This window comes from Melanerpes formicivorus, unplaced genomic scaffold (assembly GCF_026170545.1).
Source record: "Melanerpes formicivorus ecotype bairdi unplaced genomic scaffold, bMelFor1.0.p_v2 SCAF_8, whole genome shotgun sequence".
NCBI classification, from domain to species: Eukaryota; Metazoa; Chordata; class Aves; order Piciformes; family Picidae; genus Melanerpes; species Melanerpes formicivorus.
In genome coordinates, this window is record NW_027142360.1 from 22,124,580 (window position 1) to 22,143,391 (window position 18,812).

Below are 18,812 nucleotides of genomic sequence, written 5' to 3' on the forward strand. Positions count from 1 at the left end.
CACAAGGCTGTAATTCTTCTGACATCCTAAACCATGAAAGAGGGCTCAAACCACCAAAACCTCTTCCCTCCTCTACTCCAGGATGGAATTTTTTACTAATAAGTTAGTCTTTTTTTAAAAAAGCCATGGAGGGAGAGCTTTCCAAACTTCATAACCTTTCTCCACACAGTCAGAAAGCTTTATAACACAGTGGGCAATAACACAACCCAGGCCATTCTCATCAGGTTGGCAACACAGGGCTGCCCACCCATTTCTCACAGGTACAGCAATTATTTCTCCCCTGTACAGCAATTGCTTCTTCCCTTCTCCCCTTCCCAAGCTGTGTTTTTTAACCATGCTCCTCCAAAAAGAAGACAGTGAATTGTTTCTTTAAAGAACTGCTAGAAGTCCCCAAAGAAAAAGGTATGAGAACCACCTCACAAACCCACATCTTAGGACGTGTTACTAACAGAGCATCAAGAGCATCAAGACATGGACAGTGGCATTGAGTGCACCCTCAGCAAGTTTGCTGATGACACCAAGCTGTGTGGTGCAGCAGACACGCTGGAGGGAAGGGAGGCCATCCAGAGGGACCTTGACAGGCTGGAGAGGTGGGCACAAGCCAAGCTCATGAAGTTCAATAAGAACAAGTGCAGGGTCCTGCATCGGGGTCGAGGCAATCCCAGGCACAAATACAGGCTGGGCAGTGACTGGCTGGAAAGCAGCCCTGAGGAGAGAGACTTGGGGGTGCTGGTGGACAAAAAGCTCAACATGAGCTCTCAGTGTGCACTTGCAGCCTGCAAAGCCAATCAGATCCTGGGCTGCATCAGAAGTGTGGCTAGCAGGTCAAGGGAGGTGATCCTCCCCCTCTACTCAGCCCTGGTGAGACCCCACCTGGAGTACTGTGTCCAGTTCTGGAGCCCCTATTACAAGAGGGATGTGGAGGTGCTGGAACGTGTCCAGAGAAGGGCCACGAGGATGATCAGAGGGCTGGAGCACCTCTCCTATGAGGACAGACTGAAGGAGTTGGGACTGTACAGTCTGCAGAAGAGAAGGCTCCCAGGTGACCTCATTGTGGCCTTCCAGTATCTGAAGGGGGCCTACAGGAAGGCTGGGGAAGGACTTCTCAGGATCTCAGGTAGTAATAGGACTAGGGGGAATGGAATGAAGCTGGAGGTAGGGAGATTCAGGCTAGATGTGAGGAGGAGGTTCTTCACCATGAGAGTGGTGAAACCCTGGAATGGGTTGTCCAGGGAGGTGGTCGAGGCCCTGTCCCTGGGGGTGTTTAAGCCCAGGCTGGATGAGGCTCTGTCCAGCCTGATCTAGTGTGGGGTGTCCCTGCCCATGGCAGGGGGGTTGGAACTAGATGATCCTTGTGGTCCCTTCCAACCCTGCATGATACTATGATAAGTTATGGTTGTGGTGGTTTGGAGAGAAGGCCACAATGGTGGTCTTCAAGCTAAGACAAATGTGGGCATTCTCATTAGCCTAATTATTAAAGAACAAAAAGGGTTTCTGATCTGCAATCAATATTGTATAAGCAGCAGCTGTAGTGTAACTGACACGATAGCACATTCCAGGGATGACCTCATCCACTGGGCTGCAAAAGTTGAGAGTAATTTAGTTTAAATGCATGTTCTTCAAAATGTTGTCAGCAAGGATAGTGTGGTAGCTCCACATGTCCCCCAGCAGTAATTGATAGGTTTAAATATCAAAGTTCAGAAGGGTTGCACATGGACCCCACATGTGCTTTTGTGTGAAACTTAAGCCAATTAGAAGCACCCTTCACAATTCAAAACAGTTGGTCAGCAAAGACTCCAAAAATACAAGCAGGACAGATTGTGGGATTTACAATGACAGTATCATATTGTCTAATCACAGTGCTGTGGGGAAAGACACCAGGGTTCCTTTTATGAAGTATTTGTTCATTGCCTTTTTCCTTTTTTTCCCACTTGTTTGTTTGAGTGGGTTTGGGGCATTAATTACACTGTGAAAATTGTGACTTGCAAGCAATACTTCCTCAAGAATCTAACCCAAGGAATTCTTTCACTGGTCAACCAATGACTGCAGTGCTGCCCTTGCAAACCTGGCAGCTGATCTGACAGCAAAATTAGTATTTATTTTGTGGCAAAAGCTGGAGGGTTAGTCTGTGTAATTTTATACCTAAAGCCAGGCAAAACATGAAACCTGAGTTCTGGTGCTGTGCACAGATGTATGGAGGGAGAAAAAAAAATGTCCTGCTTCATAAGAGATGATACTAAGCATTTGAGATTGTTCACAATAAGGCACTTGAAGTTAATATCAACCACAAAAGGAGGGGGGCAAAAACAAGTCCTGTCACTATCAAAACATTCCATATCAGCAGTTTCTCCTCTCCCAGAGCCAAATGCATTTTTTGAGGAAGACAAGGAAACACATGAATAAGGTCAGATTAGTTTCCAGAAGGAATCTGCTTAAGAATATTGGATAGAGCTCTTGTCAATCACTGGAGCAGGAAGTGATACAACTGCCTCATCACAGAGAATGATTTTTAAGGGACATTAGGCTTGCTCTTTTATTGCTCTCTGCTGCTGCAGAATTTCATTGTCACTGATCTGTCAATGCCACTTGGAAGCACAAGCTTCTTTTCCTGTCCTAGTTTTTCAAGATGACTGTGCTTTTTTTTTAATCAGTACATAGCAATCTAGGGATCACAACAAACAGGATGACAATGCTGCATAACAAACTGGAACTCTGCTCCAGGTCTATCACTGGCCTTGTGCTAAAGACATCACTGAGGTAGCAAGCCAGGATATACCACATCCCAGCTAGTAAACACACCAATATTCCCACTCTAGATTTTTTGGTCATGCTCACTGCTTATGTTCCAGGCATCAAAGTCAAAGCTGACATTGACCTTGAAAGCATTCTGTGTATTCTTATTTGCTGACACTGAACAGGCACCTAGAGAAGTATTTGTTATAATGAACAGCTACAATAAGAGTGAAAACAGTTATGTTCAGTAATTATTAAACAAAACCCTAAGCTCACTAGAAATGCCAGCTGAGACTCCTGGTGGGTTCAGTACTGCTGCCACACACAGGGACAATCTGGCATATGTAGTGACAGGACTAGGGGGAATGGAATGAAGCTAGAGGCGGGGAGATTCAGGCTGGATGTGAGGAGGAGGTTCTTCACCATGAAAGTGGTGAAGCCCTGGAATGGGTTGTCCAGGGAGGTGGTCGAGGCCCCGTCCCTGGAGGTGTTTAAGCCCAGGCTGGATGAGGCTCTGGCCAGCCTGATCTAGTGTGGGGTGTCCCTGCCCATGGCAGGGGGGTTGGAACTAGATGATCCTTGTGGTCCCTTCCAAACGTGACTGATACTATGATGCTATGTGCCCTCTCCTAAGAATGCAAGGCAACACTGGTCATGCATCTGCATTAACAAATCCTATCTCAGAGACATAATGCACACACACTTCACACACTAACAGATGTAGAACACATCTTACACACACAGAGGAGCTGCTAGGAATGGAACAGTGCTGAGAAAGCTCCAGCCCGACAGCACAGAAAACATGACCAGAGGAAACCTTATTCTCCTGTCCCTGAGAAACAACAGCCTGCTCACCCAAGAACAGTAGCTGAATGAGGCTCTCTGTGCCTCAGAACCGCAGTCTCACTGGTGCAGGGAAAATGTAAGGATATGGGGAAAATGTTTGGAAACCACATGGCCCAGCAGTAGTGTTCACACACATACTTGAATAGCTGAACTGTTCAGAATTTGCTTGAATGAAATTTAGAGGGCATCCATTGAAATTTTTCCCATTCCCAAAATACTCAAAAGCCAGTTCAAGTATGTTCAGTTGCTTGCAAAAGAAACACATTTCATTTCAGTTGCTAAGCACAATAAGTTAAATATCATGTAGGCAAAAACCTATCCATTATTCCTGTTCTGTGGCTTTAAAAAGCAAGCCAAGAAAATAAGGCTAATAGTTTTAAAAGTCTAAATATGTATAAATTGATATTTTCACTTGTGCACTTTGGAAGTTCTATGTACTGAGCTCTGCTGCTTCGAAGCCACAGCTAAAATGCAATGACAATGAAATGCTGCTCTCAAGAAATACAGTACTAGCAGAAACCAAATAATTCTGGGTGGAGGTGAACATGCAGTCTAAAGACAGAGAAAACCCAGCAACTCTTCTATGCCTGCTTGTAACTGTACAGTTTCACCAGTGACAACTATCTGACACCTGGCAAACATCAGTACATGCATAAGCAAAAGTGGTTTGGAAAATGTCATTGTGCTTACTAATCCACCTCTGCTCTGCTTTTGTACACTATGGCTTCTTCCAGTATAAGCTGTGCAGTGAGAGGTATCTTTGTTCAGCTGAACCACACTCAGATCTGACACATGCAGAGCTGGGAGGAAGTAATTACAAAGCTTTGCCCATCAAAAATCAAAATAAAAGAATCAATCAAACAAACTTTAATGACTGCTTCAGCAACACAACCCTGTCTGTGCATGGATCTTCAATTGAGTTGTAAAGTCTGTTTGGCCTAAAAAGCCTGGTTTCCATAACAGGTTGAATTGTGGCCCCACTCATGCATTTTGTGGTTTAAAGGAACACTTTGCTCTTGCATCTTTCCTAATGCAGTGCTAGCCAGAGGCTTCTGAGAGCACCATGAAGGCTTCTCAATGCTGGGATCAGTTGCTAGGCTCACAGCGCAAGTGTGCCAGGTTGAGTTTCTCACCCTGCAAGGCACAGGTACTGGGAACACAACAGGAGATTATTTGTTTTTAGAATAAAAAAAGGTGATTTTAAAACTTATTTATGAAACCAAGAGAAAAAAATTCAAGCTCATTCACCCATGGAAAACATACATTCATCCAATGGAAAAAGGGGTTAACAAAGCAACAGTTGGTAGCTTCACTATGGGAAGACTATAAAACAAGAGTAGCTGCTGCCTCACTTGGAGTACTGTGTCCAGCTGACAAGAGAGACATGGACCTGCTGGAGCAGATCCAGAGGAGGGCCACAAAGATGATCAGAGGGCTGGAGCACCTCTCCTATGAAGACAGACTGAAAGAATTTGGGCTGTTCAGCCTGGAGAAGAGAAGACTCTGTCAAGACCTTGTAGCTGCATTTCAATATCTGAAGGGGACCTACAGAAAGGCTGTGGAGGGAATGTTTAGAAGGGCTTGTGGTGACAGGATGAGGGCAAATGGTTTGAACCTGGAGCAGGGTAGGTTTAGGTTGGGCATTAGGAGGAAGTTCTTTCACAGTGAGAACAGTGAAATACTGGAACAGGTTGCTCAGGGATGTGGTTGAGGTCAGGCTTGATGTGGCCCTGAGCAGCCAGATGTAGTTGGAGGTGTCCCTGCTCACTGCAGGGGGGTTTGGACACGATGACCTTTGAAGATCCCTTTCAACCTGATGCGATCTGTGAATCTGTGACTTGAAGTAACTCTACCTTCACCTCAGATCCAGGAACATTAGTAACCTTAATGTAAGGGCACAGAAGGGGAAAAAGGAGAAGCCAGAAATATCTGAAAGGAATTTGGAAAGAAGCCTGGAGGAGATAAAGTACAACTGTAATGAGAAACCTTCAAAGGATTTTTCTTTATTGCCTTTCTGCCCTACTTCTTAGGTTATATTTGCAGTAATTCTGGTTTATATGACTTCTGATATACAGATTTATTCTTTCCTGAGAAAATGCCCCATGAAATTCTAGTTAAGTAACAACAAGCTCAGAGAACACATCTATCATAAAATAAACATAAAACCATGTCCCATAAGAGATTGCAGACTAGGTATCTTGTACAAAATGCAATCATTACCTCATGGCTATTAATGCTAATTTCCTAATACTCTGCATATTTTTCCTCAGACAGATAACAATAATTTTCTCAAGCAACAGCAACAGTAGATGGCAAGAATGAACTTCCATTTGATTTCCACATATTGACACGTTTGTGTGGAAGAGCTGTTCCAGCAAACCAGCTGACATTTATGTTCCTTTTCATGCAGAGATTCCATCACTGTAGAAATTTAGAATGATAGCTGAAAAGAGATTATTTCTCCCTCACTTTCAGGGGCTCAGCATAACTGCAACAATAAACAGCAAGCACTACGCAAGAACTCAGGCAAAATAATCTCAAAATAGCAACGCTAAGCAGCCCAGCATTAACACTGTCTATAATTTTTCTAGTAGCATTCAAGGCAGTACTGGATAAATGATGTTCTTCTAGAGCCTTCATCTGTTGTGTCTCTCCCCAATGATATATTTGGCTTTTTCAGCGTCTTTGCCAAACCACGGAGGAGATTACAAGATGTTATGACCTCAGCTGTCAACATTTCTAACAGTCATCACTGATGCAATCCTAAGATGTTAAAAAAACCCAAAGGAGGATCTATCTTGAGTGAGACTAAAATGGTTCAACCTCAGTGTAAGAAAGACTGAAGTGATGGGAGCAGAAAGGGGAACAGGTAACAACTGGAAGCTTTCAATCAACAAATGTTGGAAATCTTCAGCTGTGACTCCCCCACCAAGGTGAAGTAGGCAGAAATCAGTAATATAGAGCTTACAAGAAATGCTTAGCACCTCACTATATAAACTGACCATCTTAAACAGTTTCACAAAAATCAGAAACTGGTATTACTAGTGTGAACACTCAGTTATTCTCCGTTGCCTCCCTCAGCTACAGCTCTCTGCCTTGAGCTCTTTTCCCCCAACACTCCAGCGCCACTAACTGCATCCCTTAAGCTGCCACTCCCCATGCTACTAAAAACTAATCTGAAGGAGCACAAAAACAATTCAGGCTTCTCTCACTTCCAGCGCCCAGTTAATGAAGGTGCATGCCCAGCTGTGTATCTGTCATCGCTAGAATGCCTTATTGTAATTCACGTGGTGTGAGCCTACTGACAATGACTCCAGCTGGTGCAAGATGCAGCCGCTTGCTTCTCCCGTGGTGTAGGTCACAGTGACACCCCAAGCTCTATTGCTCAGTTACTTTTACAATCTTCAAAGCTCAGATTTGTGGTATACTAAAGACTAAATTATCATCTGCAAACATTAGAAATTTAAGTACCTCTTGAGTAATACAGATCACAAAGCTCTTGATGAAACTTTTCACACTCGGAAACAAAACATTTCTAGCTGTGGGATTCAAGCCCAGAGTGATCTTTCAGAGGAATTTAAGAGTATATGAAAATCTAGTAGCTTCTAAAACATACTACAAACCTGCCATTTCTGAAATTTCTTTATAGAATCATTAAATTGTTTTGGTTGGAAAAACACCTCCAAGATCACACCTAACACCACTGTGTCCTGCCTTCTGTCACAGTCCAATGCTGCCTCTAAGTGTCTGGGGGATTGGATATTTGGGTGGGTTTTTTGATTAAGAGGTATGGCTTTAAAAAGATTAAAAATGGAAAGAAGAAAAAAAATATCAGAACAATTATAATAACCTGTATGGATCAGGGGAGGGACTTGGGGGTGCTGGTGGACAAAAAGCTCAACATGAGCTCTCAGTGTGCACTTGCAGCCCAGAAAGCCAATCAGATCCTGGGCTTCATCAAGAGAAGTGTGGGCAGCAGGTCGAGGGAGGTGATTCTTCCCCTCTACTCAGCTCTGGTGAGACCCCACCTGGAGTACTGCATCCAGTTCTGGAGCCCCTATTTCAGGAGGGATATGGACATACTGGAAGGTGTCCAGAGAAGGGCCATGAGGATGAGCAGAGGGCTGGAGCTCCTCTCCTATGAGGACAGACTGAAGGAGTTGGGGCTGTTCAGTCTGCAGAAGAGAAGGCTCCCAGGTGACCTCATTGTGGCCTTCCAGTATCTGAAGGGGGCCTACAGGAAGGCTGGGGAGGGACTTCTCAGGATCTCAGGTAGTGATAGGACTAGGGGGAATGGAATGAAGCTGGAGGTGGGGAGATTCAGGCTGGATGTGAGGAGGAAGTTCTTCACCATGAGAGTGGTGAAACCCTGGAAAGGGTTGTCCAGGGAAGTGGTTGAGGCCCTGTCCCTGGAGGTGTTTAAGCCCAGGCTGGATGAGGCTCTGGACAGCCTGATCTAGTGTGAGGTGTCCCTGCCTATGGCAGGGGGGTTGGAACTAGATGATCCTTGTGGTCCCTTCCAACCCTGACTGATACTATGAATTACCAGAGTAATTTTTCAGGGCCAAGATCAGTCACTGTACTTGCTTTTCTTTTATATTTCACTGTCCAGCTCTGGACTTCAATACAGGCATAGCTGGGATTTCAAGCATTGAAAGTTTTGAATATTTGTCATTTGAAGGCACTCCTGTACAGTAGCAAAGTACATAATTACTTGCTCCCCACCCTATTTTCAATCCAAGACTAGAAGACTAAAGAAAGGAGAAACCCCATACTTCAAAAAGACTTTTATCCTAGAAATGGCAAGAGTTAGAAGTTGACTCAGAGCGTAACTACTATTAATTCTACTTAAAAAGCACTGAGATACTACAGTTACAGAAAGTTGTATAAATCACTGAGATAAACAGAAGGCAATGGGTAACAGAATTAAACTGCAAAAACATTTTTAGGCAGTAAAAAGTGCCTTGGAATCTGTTTTCTTTGGTTTTCTTTAAGTGATCCCATGCACATTCAGATTAAAAGAGAGCTATAAAAAATGTGACTTCAGTGAACTCCACGCCTTGAAGAATCAGATACCTAATATCTGACTTACAAGGCACAGAGACCACCTACTAAGTCACTGAAACTACATAAACAGAGTCCTTGTCCACATCAGGGAGAATGCTGAATGCTTTCAGATGCTTAGTTCTTGATAATTTCACTAGCATAATTGGCTTCATCTGCACTGGCTCAGAGACATAGGATCAGTCAAAGGAAAAGTAACATTTTGCTGCCCAGCATACCCCAGGGCTTTTATTTAAAAATTAGTAGGAGAATTTTTTCTCCAGATGCTTCTTTCAGTTCCAGCTACTCCACCTGGCCAAGGTGTTTTTTTTCAGAGAGCAAACTGCATCATGACTGTCCTGATAAATGAAAAAGAAAACAAACCAACCAAACCCCCAAAACCCGAAACCAAACCCCCAAACCCAAAAACTTTGCTCAAGAGGACACTTCATTCCCGTGAAAAAGAAGCATCAAATTCTTTCTATGAGAACCACTTTAGGTGTTCAAGTCAGCAAATAGTCCTTTCCAGCAGAGATACATCTCTCACCTTTCAAGGCTGCTTGTTCTGCCTGTGTGTACATTCCCAGAAAGAAGTATGTACAGGCAAGGTTCACCCAGACATCTGGACTGCAAGCTGGTTTTTTGGTTAAGGCCTCATATTCCTGCACAGAAAAGAAGGCTGGTTTTTACAAAAGACTTGTATCAAATATCCCTCTTTCTTCCACCATTTCACACCAACATGTCATTAAATCATGGAGATCAAACAACTTATTCTCAAGTTCACTGCAGTTCTTCTAACAAAACTACTGCATTTTAACCCAGGATGTATCCCTAGCTCTTACTTTGTTTACAACAATGAAACAGACAACAGGGACAAGCAGCACTGTAAATCTTCACTGTATGAGCAAGAATGTTGTCAATACTGAAGTTATAAAAATGTATTAATGTTATTAGATATTAGTATCAAATAGTATTCTTATTTATAAAAGATTAAGATATTAAAGTTATAAAGGTGTCAACATAACCACCTTTTCCTCAGTCTTTTCTGAAGCTTTCCTAACTTTTCCTCAATGCCTGGGAGCTATAAACCCCAGGGAAATCTCTTAGTGAATACTTACTGGAGCAAATGTTAAGCATGCTTTTGCAAACCTGTAGGTAGTCTCTTAGTGTAGCTTAAGAGGGTGGTCTCCAAAGTGAGGTGTGTGCACCCCAGCAGTTGTGCAAGACAGTGTCACTGATGGGAGGAAGAAAACTTTTCTTGGTACCATCAATAACATAGCATTCATTTCATCTTTATCTCAGCCTTTTTTTCAGGCTGAAGGAGTGGGGTAGCAAGAACCTTATGAAGCTCAACAGGGACAGGTGTAGGATCTTGCACCTGGGAGTACATAACCCAGGAGTGCAGCTCAGACTGGGACCCAACCAGCTGGAGAACAGGACTGTGGAAAGGGACTTGGAGTCTTGGTAGATAAGATCAGCACGAGTGAACAGCGTGCTGCAGTGGCAAAGAAAGCCAGTAGGATGCTGGGTTGCATCCACAAGGGCATCAGCAGCAGAGATAAAGAAGTCATTATCCAACTCTACTCAACGCTTGTCAGACCACAGCTGGAGCACTGCATGCAGTTTTGGACCCTGCTGTACAAAAAAGATGTGGAGAGGCTGGAAAGTGTCCAAAGAAGGACTGTGAAAATGATGAGAGGACTGGAAGCCTGGCCCTGTGAGGAAAGGCTGAGAGAATTGGGCTTGTTCAGACTTCAGAAGGCTTAGGGGAACCCCTATTACCATGGTGGATACCAAGAAGATGAAGACTCCCTTTTCACAAAGAGTCCAATAGAAAAGACAAGGGGCAATAGGTACAAGTTAAGTCCTGGGGAGGTTCCAATTAGACTCCAGAAGAAAATTTTTTCACCATAAGAGCAATTAGACATTGGAATCATCTCCCAAGGGAAGTAGTGGATTGCCCTACACTGGACAGTTTTAAGACTCAGCTTGAGAGGGTGCTGGGCCACCTCATTTCAACTACACTATCACCTCGAAAGGTTGGACCAGATGATCCTTGGGGTCCCTTCCAACCTGACATTCTGTGATTGTTTTTTAATGTCTATTTTTGTTTATATGTTATAGTTACATAAAATGCTAGTACAGTAATACCTACACAGATATTTATATACACACATATATGTATATATGGCAGGAGAGTATGCTCTAAGATTTTTCACTCATGGGGGTGCATGACCAAAATTATTTGCAGACCACTGCATTAAAAGACAAGCCTACAAGCCTACAAGTCTGTATTGCGCAAATTCAAGATCTCCTAATGGATAAAGATATAGTTTAAAAATACTAAACCATTTCCCATACTTGCAGCCCACAGCTGTTGTAAACCACTAGATACAACATTCTGATATTTCTTACACATCCACATTTGCTACTTACCCCTTAATACTGCCACATAAACTGCTTCTTGTTCTTTGTGAAGCAGTAAAAACAGAACAGATCAATCTTTCCATCTACTTGTCTTAATTGATACAAACTTTGCAGGTACCAAACTGTGACACTCCTGAAGATGAATATATTTAGTCTGTTTAACAACAGATACTAAAACTAGAGGCAGAAAGGTCATTCAATGCTGTTTTTCTCCCTCTGTCAGGTTTCTGCTAAATTACTGGGAAGGACCATCTCAGTGAAGGTGCCTCCCACTGGTGCTCCTGCTCTCAATCCAGCCATGCCCACAGGTGGCGTAAGACAAAGCAAGCAAGGTCAGGCAAGGCTCCCACAAGAGCTGCTGAAAGAATGCCATCCACACGCTCCCAGTCCTCACAAGCCTCTCATTCTTTCCAGCAACATGACCCCTTGCTGATTCTGAACTCTTCCTCCAAACACAGAAACTGGAATTTCCCTCTGCTACAGAGAGTGAACCAGATTGTGCCACTGCTGGTGAAGACTTCTTACTGTGGAGGAAAGGCACAGATGTATATATAGCACTGGATAAAATAAGCCATGGACAAAGGACAGCGAATCCCAAGAACAGAAGCATGCTGACAACAAAGTTTATTGTGTGCAAGCATAAAGAAATTGCTTTCCTGTTGCCAAGTGGAAGTAAACTGCACTATCAAACACAGAAGATGTTGGTAGGGTATGCCCTTAAAAGCCTGCTCAGCCTTGCTAGTGCTTCAGAGACCAGCTGTCCTTCAAAAAGACTTTAAATAAATAAATATCAAAAAGAAACATTTACACAGAGATCAACCTTTCCTACTGACACCAGGTCAATCTTGACACAGGCCTGTCACAAAGCTCTGAAAAACAGGCTGCTGCTGTTTATTGGGACCATCTGGAATCTTTCAAAATGTGTTCAGATTAAATGCACCCAGAGGTCCCTTTCAGCTATGCCTTCAGGCAGATTCATTAGAAAAGACAAAGTGCATAAACACAAGTCATGTTCTGGCTGGGCCATTCAAAGCAAGCAATACACAAAGAGTGCTCTAGCAGTACCAGTGTGAATTTATGCAAACACAGTAAATAAAAATGAAGACTGTTAGGGCTCCTTACCCTGTAGCTCTGGGCCACGAGCCCAGACTATATGCTGCTGCCCCTTTCTTCACGAAAAGGCATTCAGTTTCAGTCTCTCAAAGACTACTTCACAAGAGCTTTCCCCCTCCTCTCCAGAAAACCAACCTAACTAAACGCTCCACAAGATTTCTAGGCAGTCAGCCTGTGGCCTACCTTTGCCAACCAGGAGCTAATTCACTCTCCTCCACCTTTCACCTGTATCACAAGACACGTGCACTTAAAAGAAGGCTGCCAGATTGATTGCCTACAACCACAGACATTTATGACAGTGATGAGGCCAGCAGGATTCTGCTCTGTGCCTTTATGACTTGTCTGGATTGTGAAGATACTCATTATAACCCATTTGCAGTCCTGATAGAGAAGTCTAGAGAACTTCCACAATCCAAAACTCCACCTTCTACTTTCAGCTGCCAGGAAATTGAGTGGATCTGTATTCTCCCAGTTCTGGCAGAAGCACTCAAGTAAGGGAGGATACTGCTCATGGGTGAAACACTACCCAAGTATATCCATCTTTCTTTCATAATTTACTCTTGTGAGTGAAATTATCCTGAGCAAAGCCAGGGCAGGCAGGAGGTCATGTCCAGTGCAAAGGTGGAATGGCTCCCAGTTCTCTCCTAGGAGAGAGGTGGCAGATAGGAGAGATTGCTGGAATTGCTGGCTGTAGCTTGTGAGATGTTGACAGAAACAATGCATCGATGGCTCCAGCCAGAGCTCATTTCTGCTCTCACGTGTACAACTGATTAACCAAAATGGCATTGTGTGCTTCAGCTCAGAGGGCATGGGGCACAAATGTCAAACCTGCTCTTGAACTGAACCTAGCAGTGCATCTGCCCCTGCCAATTCCTCTCAAACTGTCAATACCTCAAACGTCTTCTTACCCTCCCTTTCTTAGGCTGCAGTTGCTTCCTTTAGTAAGACCAGGCAGCTTCTCTGATCATCAGATCATGATGCTCTGATTCTGGTTCTTGGGTGACACTGGAGAATTTTTCAGGGAAGTTTCATTTTAGTGCTATGAACAAGTTGTGGCAGATGGACAGGTGGGGTTTTCCCCATTAGAGGTAGTACGAGTGGAAAACTCCAGAAAACTAATTAGATGCTGCCATCCACTAGGGGTGTTCTGGTTGTCAGGATGACACCAGCCACTTAGTGTTAGTGAAAATCAATTTGTCAGTGACAGAAGCTAGGCAGTCCCCAGAGAGGGACTGCCACCATGACTGCTTGAAGAATGAAGTCCAGTGCAGTGCCAGCAGTAGGGATGAACTCACCAGACCATTGTCAGTGCATATCCTTTGAGGAAAGCATCTACCTACTAAGAAGGTAAAGTGTGACCGTAGTGAAGCTGAGGCTAGCACACTACCCAGAGAATACTTGACTGTTGGTGTGCCTCTAAGAGAATTCTCTCAAGTGTATATGCCAGGTATTTTGCTGCCATTCCCTCTGAAGATACTCTTGGAGCTAGAGGTATGTGCTTTTCCTTTTTTCCCCTGCTTCTCCCAGTAGAGAATGCTGGCCACCTCACCCCAACTCCCAAGCCTCTTCAAAAGTTGCCATGCAACCAGCACACCTGGCTCACTATGAAAGCATCATTTTAAATAAAAGGATTATTGAGCAGCATCATTTCTGATGACCCCTGTCAGATATATGGAACATAACATGAACTGGGTATATAATGACACAGAGTGTGTGTCTGAGTGTGAATCATTTAGATTGTGTGCAATGCCACTCTGGAGAATTCTGCAGAATCTTCTACTTACAGTATTTTATTTACAGTGCTCTTGGCACTCCCCAGAGAGTGCTCCACGATATGGAGGGTACAGATAATCAAGGAATTTGTCCTTGAGAATACAGCAACAATACCTCTGTAACATAGCAGAGAAGATACAGCATTACACTTCAACCTTGAAGCTGATAACTGAAAGGCAATTCAGCCCTCACAGTCAGCACCATTTCCCTTGATTACTAGAGGCTTGGGAATTACAACTACAGTGTTCTGTCCCAAAGGAAACTAGGCTGAGATGCACAGGCCCATCTCCCACATGCCACCACAAAATGAGCAGGACTCATGACTGTGTCAAAAATCAACCTTAGATGTGAAAAGCCAGGCCCTGTGATCTCTAACTTAACATGCACACACAAACAAATAAACCACAAACCGTGCCTACAAACCTTTTATGGTCCCTGCTTGGGCAGGAAACCTGGGGAAAAGAAGAGGAGGTTGCAGATTTTATAAGCCTGAATCAAGAGCATCACCTAGTGGAGAATCACACACGAGACACAGAAGGGAATGGCTATAAATAAATAAATATATAAACCAAATACTGTGAAGTCTTTTGTTGAAGAAGACATCTAAAAACCTACTCGGGCTATGAGAGCACCTCCTGGGTGCTCCAGGTAGAATTTATTTCCAAGAAACTGCAAGCTGGTTTTCATTTGCATACAAACCTTTATCTTCTTTGAGCTTTCACTCCCTAGCATCAAGATACAAATTACCTGCAGCCACTGATTGTTCCCTTTGCAGTTTTTAAATGCTACAGCTCTGAAAAAAAGAGCATTAACACAATGTCCTATACTACTGCTCTACATTCTGTACTGTGCACACTGTCATCCAGATCCACTGAGCACTTCTAACATCTCCAAGGGATGTCTCACCTTCCGTTTTCTGAACTGGGAAAGTGCCTTGTGAACTTCCTTGGCAACTTCAGACATTCTGTTTCCACCTCAAATCTTGTGCATGTGACCACATATTACTGCAATTAAAACACTTAACATTGTCTAAAGGAAGAAGTATCATTGGTCTCTCATCTGTTTCTGACTGGTTATTATCTTTAGTTAATACTTTAAGTTATCATCTGCTTCGAATATTTCTTCCAGAGGAAATAAATTGAAGGAATGGTGTCTTGTGTTTAACCTGTATCTGAGGCTAAAACTACAGCAGTTGTTCTACCACTTGATGATCCCTCCTCAGCCAAGAAGCAGGGGGAGGATGAGGAAAAAGAGGAGACCCACAGCCTGAAATAAAAATACATTTAATGAAAAGGCAACACTCGTATTCACACTAATGCAGATGTAAAGCACACAAAGTTATACTCCAGCACAGCAAGCACAAGAAGTGGGAAAGCAGTTTTCAGGAGCAGAATGGTAAGCAAGCCCTTCTAAGGAGGAAGATGAGGAACCCTCATTCTCAGCAAATTTTGCCTTTTATAATGACTGTGAAGGTTACAGTATGAGATATACCTGTGAGCCAGCATGGGTCAGCTGCTCTGGCTTTTGTCCCTCCCAGCTTAAGCTCCTGGCTGACTCAAAACCTCTAATGGCCTGCAAGTGAGGGCTGGCCTATGATTCTGTCTCAGCAAAACCAGGACAGCTGCAAAGCCAGCTATACTTATGCTGGTTATGCTTCACAGTGAATCAGGATGGAGACCTGTCCCAGCTGATGCTAAGCAAACACAACAAGCCTTAAGGGGTGCAGTACAGCATTGTATGGGCCCAGCAATTCTCATCTGCAGGGACACAGCAACGAGACAATACTCAGGCACACTGAGTTGTTTTCAAAGCTCCACTAGCTTATACACAGTCTTGTGAGTATCTCCACACCATCCCCTGTCCTAGCATGCACACTGATTCCAGCCCTCAGAGTTACAGAACAAGACAGACAACAAAACTTTGTTAAGACTTCTGCAGAGAAGCATGCTAATGTTTAGGGATATTGTAAGGTCATGTAGAAAGAGAATTAGAGATGCAAAAGCTCAGTTAGAGCTTACTAGCCAATTCTGTTAAGGATAGTAAAAAGTGTTTTCATAAATACATTACTAACAAAAGGAGGGCCATGGGAAAATTCCATTCCTTATTGGATGGAGGGGGAAACATAGTAATGGGAGACAAGGAGAAGGCTGAGGACTTAACAGCTTCTTTGCCTCAGTCTTTCACAGAAAGATTGGATATCCTCAGGACAGCTGGGCTCCTGAGAGGGTAGACAGGGATAAGGAGCAGAATATTCCTCCTGTAATCCAGGAGGAAGTAGTTAGTGACCTGCTGTGCCACTTAGACCCTAACAAGTCAAGGGGTCTTTATCCTAGGGTGCTTAGGGAGCTGGCACAAGAGCAGGCTAAGCTGCTCTTCATCATTTATCACTGGTCCTGGCTAACTGGGGAGGTCCCAGATGACTGGAGGGTGGCCAATGAGATGCTCATCCACAAGAAGAGCCAAAAGGAGGATCCAGGGAAGTGCCTGTCCCTGGTGACAGGCAAGGTTATGGAGCAGCTCATCCTGAGTGCCATCAAGCAGCATGTACAAGACAACTGGGGGACCAGGCCCAGCCAACATGGGTTTAGGAAAGGAAGGCCCTGCCTAACCAATTGGATCTCATTCTATGAGTGGGTGACCTGCCTGGTAGACAAGGGGAGAGCTGTGGTCTACCTAGGCTTCAGCAAAGCTTCTGGCACAGTCTCCCACAGCATCCTCCTGGAAAAGCTGGAAGCCCATGGCTTGGGCAGGTGCACCCTTTGCTGGGTTAAAAACTGGCTGGATGGCTAGGCACAGAGAGTGGTTGTGAATGGTGCTGCATCCAGCTGGTGTCTGATGACCAGTGGTGTCCCCCAGGGATCAGTACTGGGCCCAGTTCTGTTCAACATCTTTACTGATGACTTGGATGAGGGGATTAAGTCTACTGTTAGTAAATTCACAGATGACACCAAGCTGGAGTGGAAGAGTCAATCTGCTGGAAAGTAGGAAGACACTTCAGAGAGACCTAGACAGGCTGGGTCAATGGGCTGAGGCCAATGACATGAGGTTTAACAAGGTCAAGTGCAGGGTCCTGTACTTTGGCCACACTAACCCCATGCAGTGCTGCAGACTGGGGTATGAGTGGCTGAAGAGCAGCCTGGCAGAGAGGGACCTGGCAGTGCTGGTTGACAGCTGTCTGAACATGAGCCAGCAGTATGCCCAGGTGGCATGGAAGGCCAATGACATCTTGGCTTGTATCAGGAATAGTATGGCCAGCAGGACTAGGGATGCAATTCTGCCCCTGTACTTGGCACTGGCCTCACCTCGAGTACTGTGTACTGTTCTGGGCCACTCACTTGAAGAAAGACATTGAGGTGCTGGGGTGGATCCAGAGGAGTGATGAGACTGGGGAAAATCTCATGAGGAGAGGCTGAAGGAGCTGGGGTTGTTTAGCCTGGAGGAGACTCAGCGGGGACGTTACCACACTTTACCTGAAGGGAAGGTGTAGTAAGGTGGGGGTCAGGCTCTTCTCCCAGGCAACCTGTGACAAGATGAGAGGGCATGGCCTGAAGCTGCACCAGGGGAGGTTTAGGTTAGGAAGCACTTCCTCATGGAAAGGGTAATCAGACACTAGAATGAACTGCCCAGGGAGGTGGTGGAGTTGCCATCCCTGGAGGTGTCTAAGGAAAGACTGGATGTGGCAGTGACATGGTCTAGTCAGTGTGGTGGTGTTAGGTCATAGGCTGGACTTGAAGATCTCAGAGGCCTATTCCAGCCTCAATAATTCTGTGATTCTGTATTATGGAACTTCTTCCTCCTGTTGTCATTGCTTTATCACAACATCTCCATTTCCAACCTCAGTGAGCAGGATTTCCCCACCTTACCTCCAGTGCTCTCTTGTAGTCACCCAAGTGAAAGGCTGAGTATCCGATCCAAAGGTCGGCATCCTCCTCCTGCTCACCCACGTGCCGCTGAAACTTTGCAGAGAAGAAAGAACGTAAGAGTTTCGTCAGCTGCCACACAGTTTAGAAGGTAGTATTAGGCCCCCTCGTATCGCGGAGGGTCTGACAGCTGTGGATGGTACGGGGAGGGAGCTGCCCTCACACGCCTGAGGGAAGCCGCGGGAAACCCTCTCACGTGCCAAAGGCATTTCTGCCACGCGATGGGAAAAGCTGCCGCAGCGAGGCCCAAAGGCTGCGGAGGGCGGCCTGGGGGACACAGGGAGGGGCTCCCCGCGTCCCGCAGCCGTGCCGGGCGCCGCCAGGCAAGCACGGCGCTGCTCTCCTGCGGGAAGCGGGGTAGGCCGGGGACCGCCGGCGGCCTTGGGCCTTGGCCGTTACCTCCAGCAAGGCGATGGCGCCAGTAAAGTCCCTCTGGCCCAGGAGCTCTTCCAGCTGCGGAACCTTCTTCCCTTTCTTCCTCCGCCTCTCTCCCGGCGGCGGGGTTCCCCCCACGGCCGGCTTGGCCCGGGAAAGTATCTGGGCAGAAAGCAAAGTGGAGCCGAATCAGAGCGGGTCCGCGGCAAGGCCTTTCCCACCCGAGCTGGGAGACACATGGCGCACGCCCCTCACCACCCCGCCGCCCCTCACCATCCCGCCGCCGGGCCCGGACTCCTCGCTCCGCCGTTGCCAGGGTAACCAGGGGGCGGCGGAAGGAGGCGGCGCGGGCTGCGGCGCGCGGCGAATGGGCGCCTGCTGGCGGCGGGCTCTGGCCCACGGGTTCCGGCGGGGTTGCGGCCGGCCCCGGGCTCAGCAGCGGCCCCGGGCTCAGCAGCGACCCCGGCGGTGCGGGTGGTGAAGCGTGAATGAATGCGTGGCGACCTCTCAATCAGCCCCTCGGGTTCTGGCACCCCGGGCACGTAGGCCTCTATATACTCTATATAGTCTTAGTCTGGCACT

General features: G+C 45.6%; 1 protein-coding gene across 2 annotated transcripts in view; it reads right to left on the reverse strand.

The window, feature by feature from the left end:
- The window catches only part of IFT56 (intraflagellar transport 56), a 46,607-nt gene extending 28,049 nt beyond the window's left edge, over positions 1–18,558 (reverse strand). For both annotated transcript variants that reach the window (XR_010987827.1, XM_068142612.1), the window contains exons 1-4: positions 18,504–18,558; positions 18,255–18,392; positions 17,799–17,891; positions 9,170–9,284 (exon numbers count right to left, since the gene is read on the reverse strand). Coding sequence is in view for 1 of the 2 variants with exons in the window: in XM_068142612.1 (XP_067998713.1) it covers positions 9,170–9,284; positions 17,799–17,891; positions 18,255–18,392; positions 18,504–18,506 (349 nt within the window). In the remaining variant the exon portion in view is untranslated. The remainder of the gene's footprint in view (positions 1–9,169; positions 9,285–17,798; positions 17,892–18,254; positions 18,393–18,503) is intronic.
- Positions 18,559–18,812: the final 254 nt, after the last annotated feature.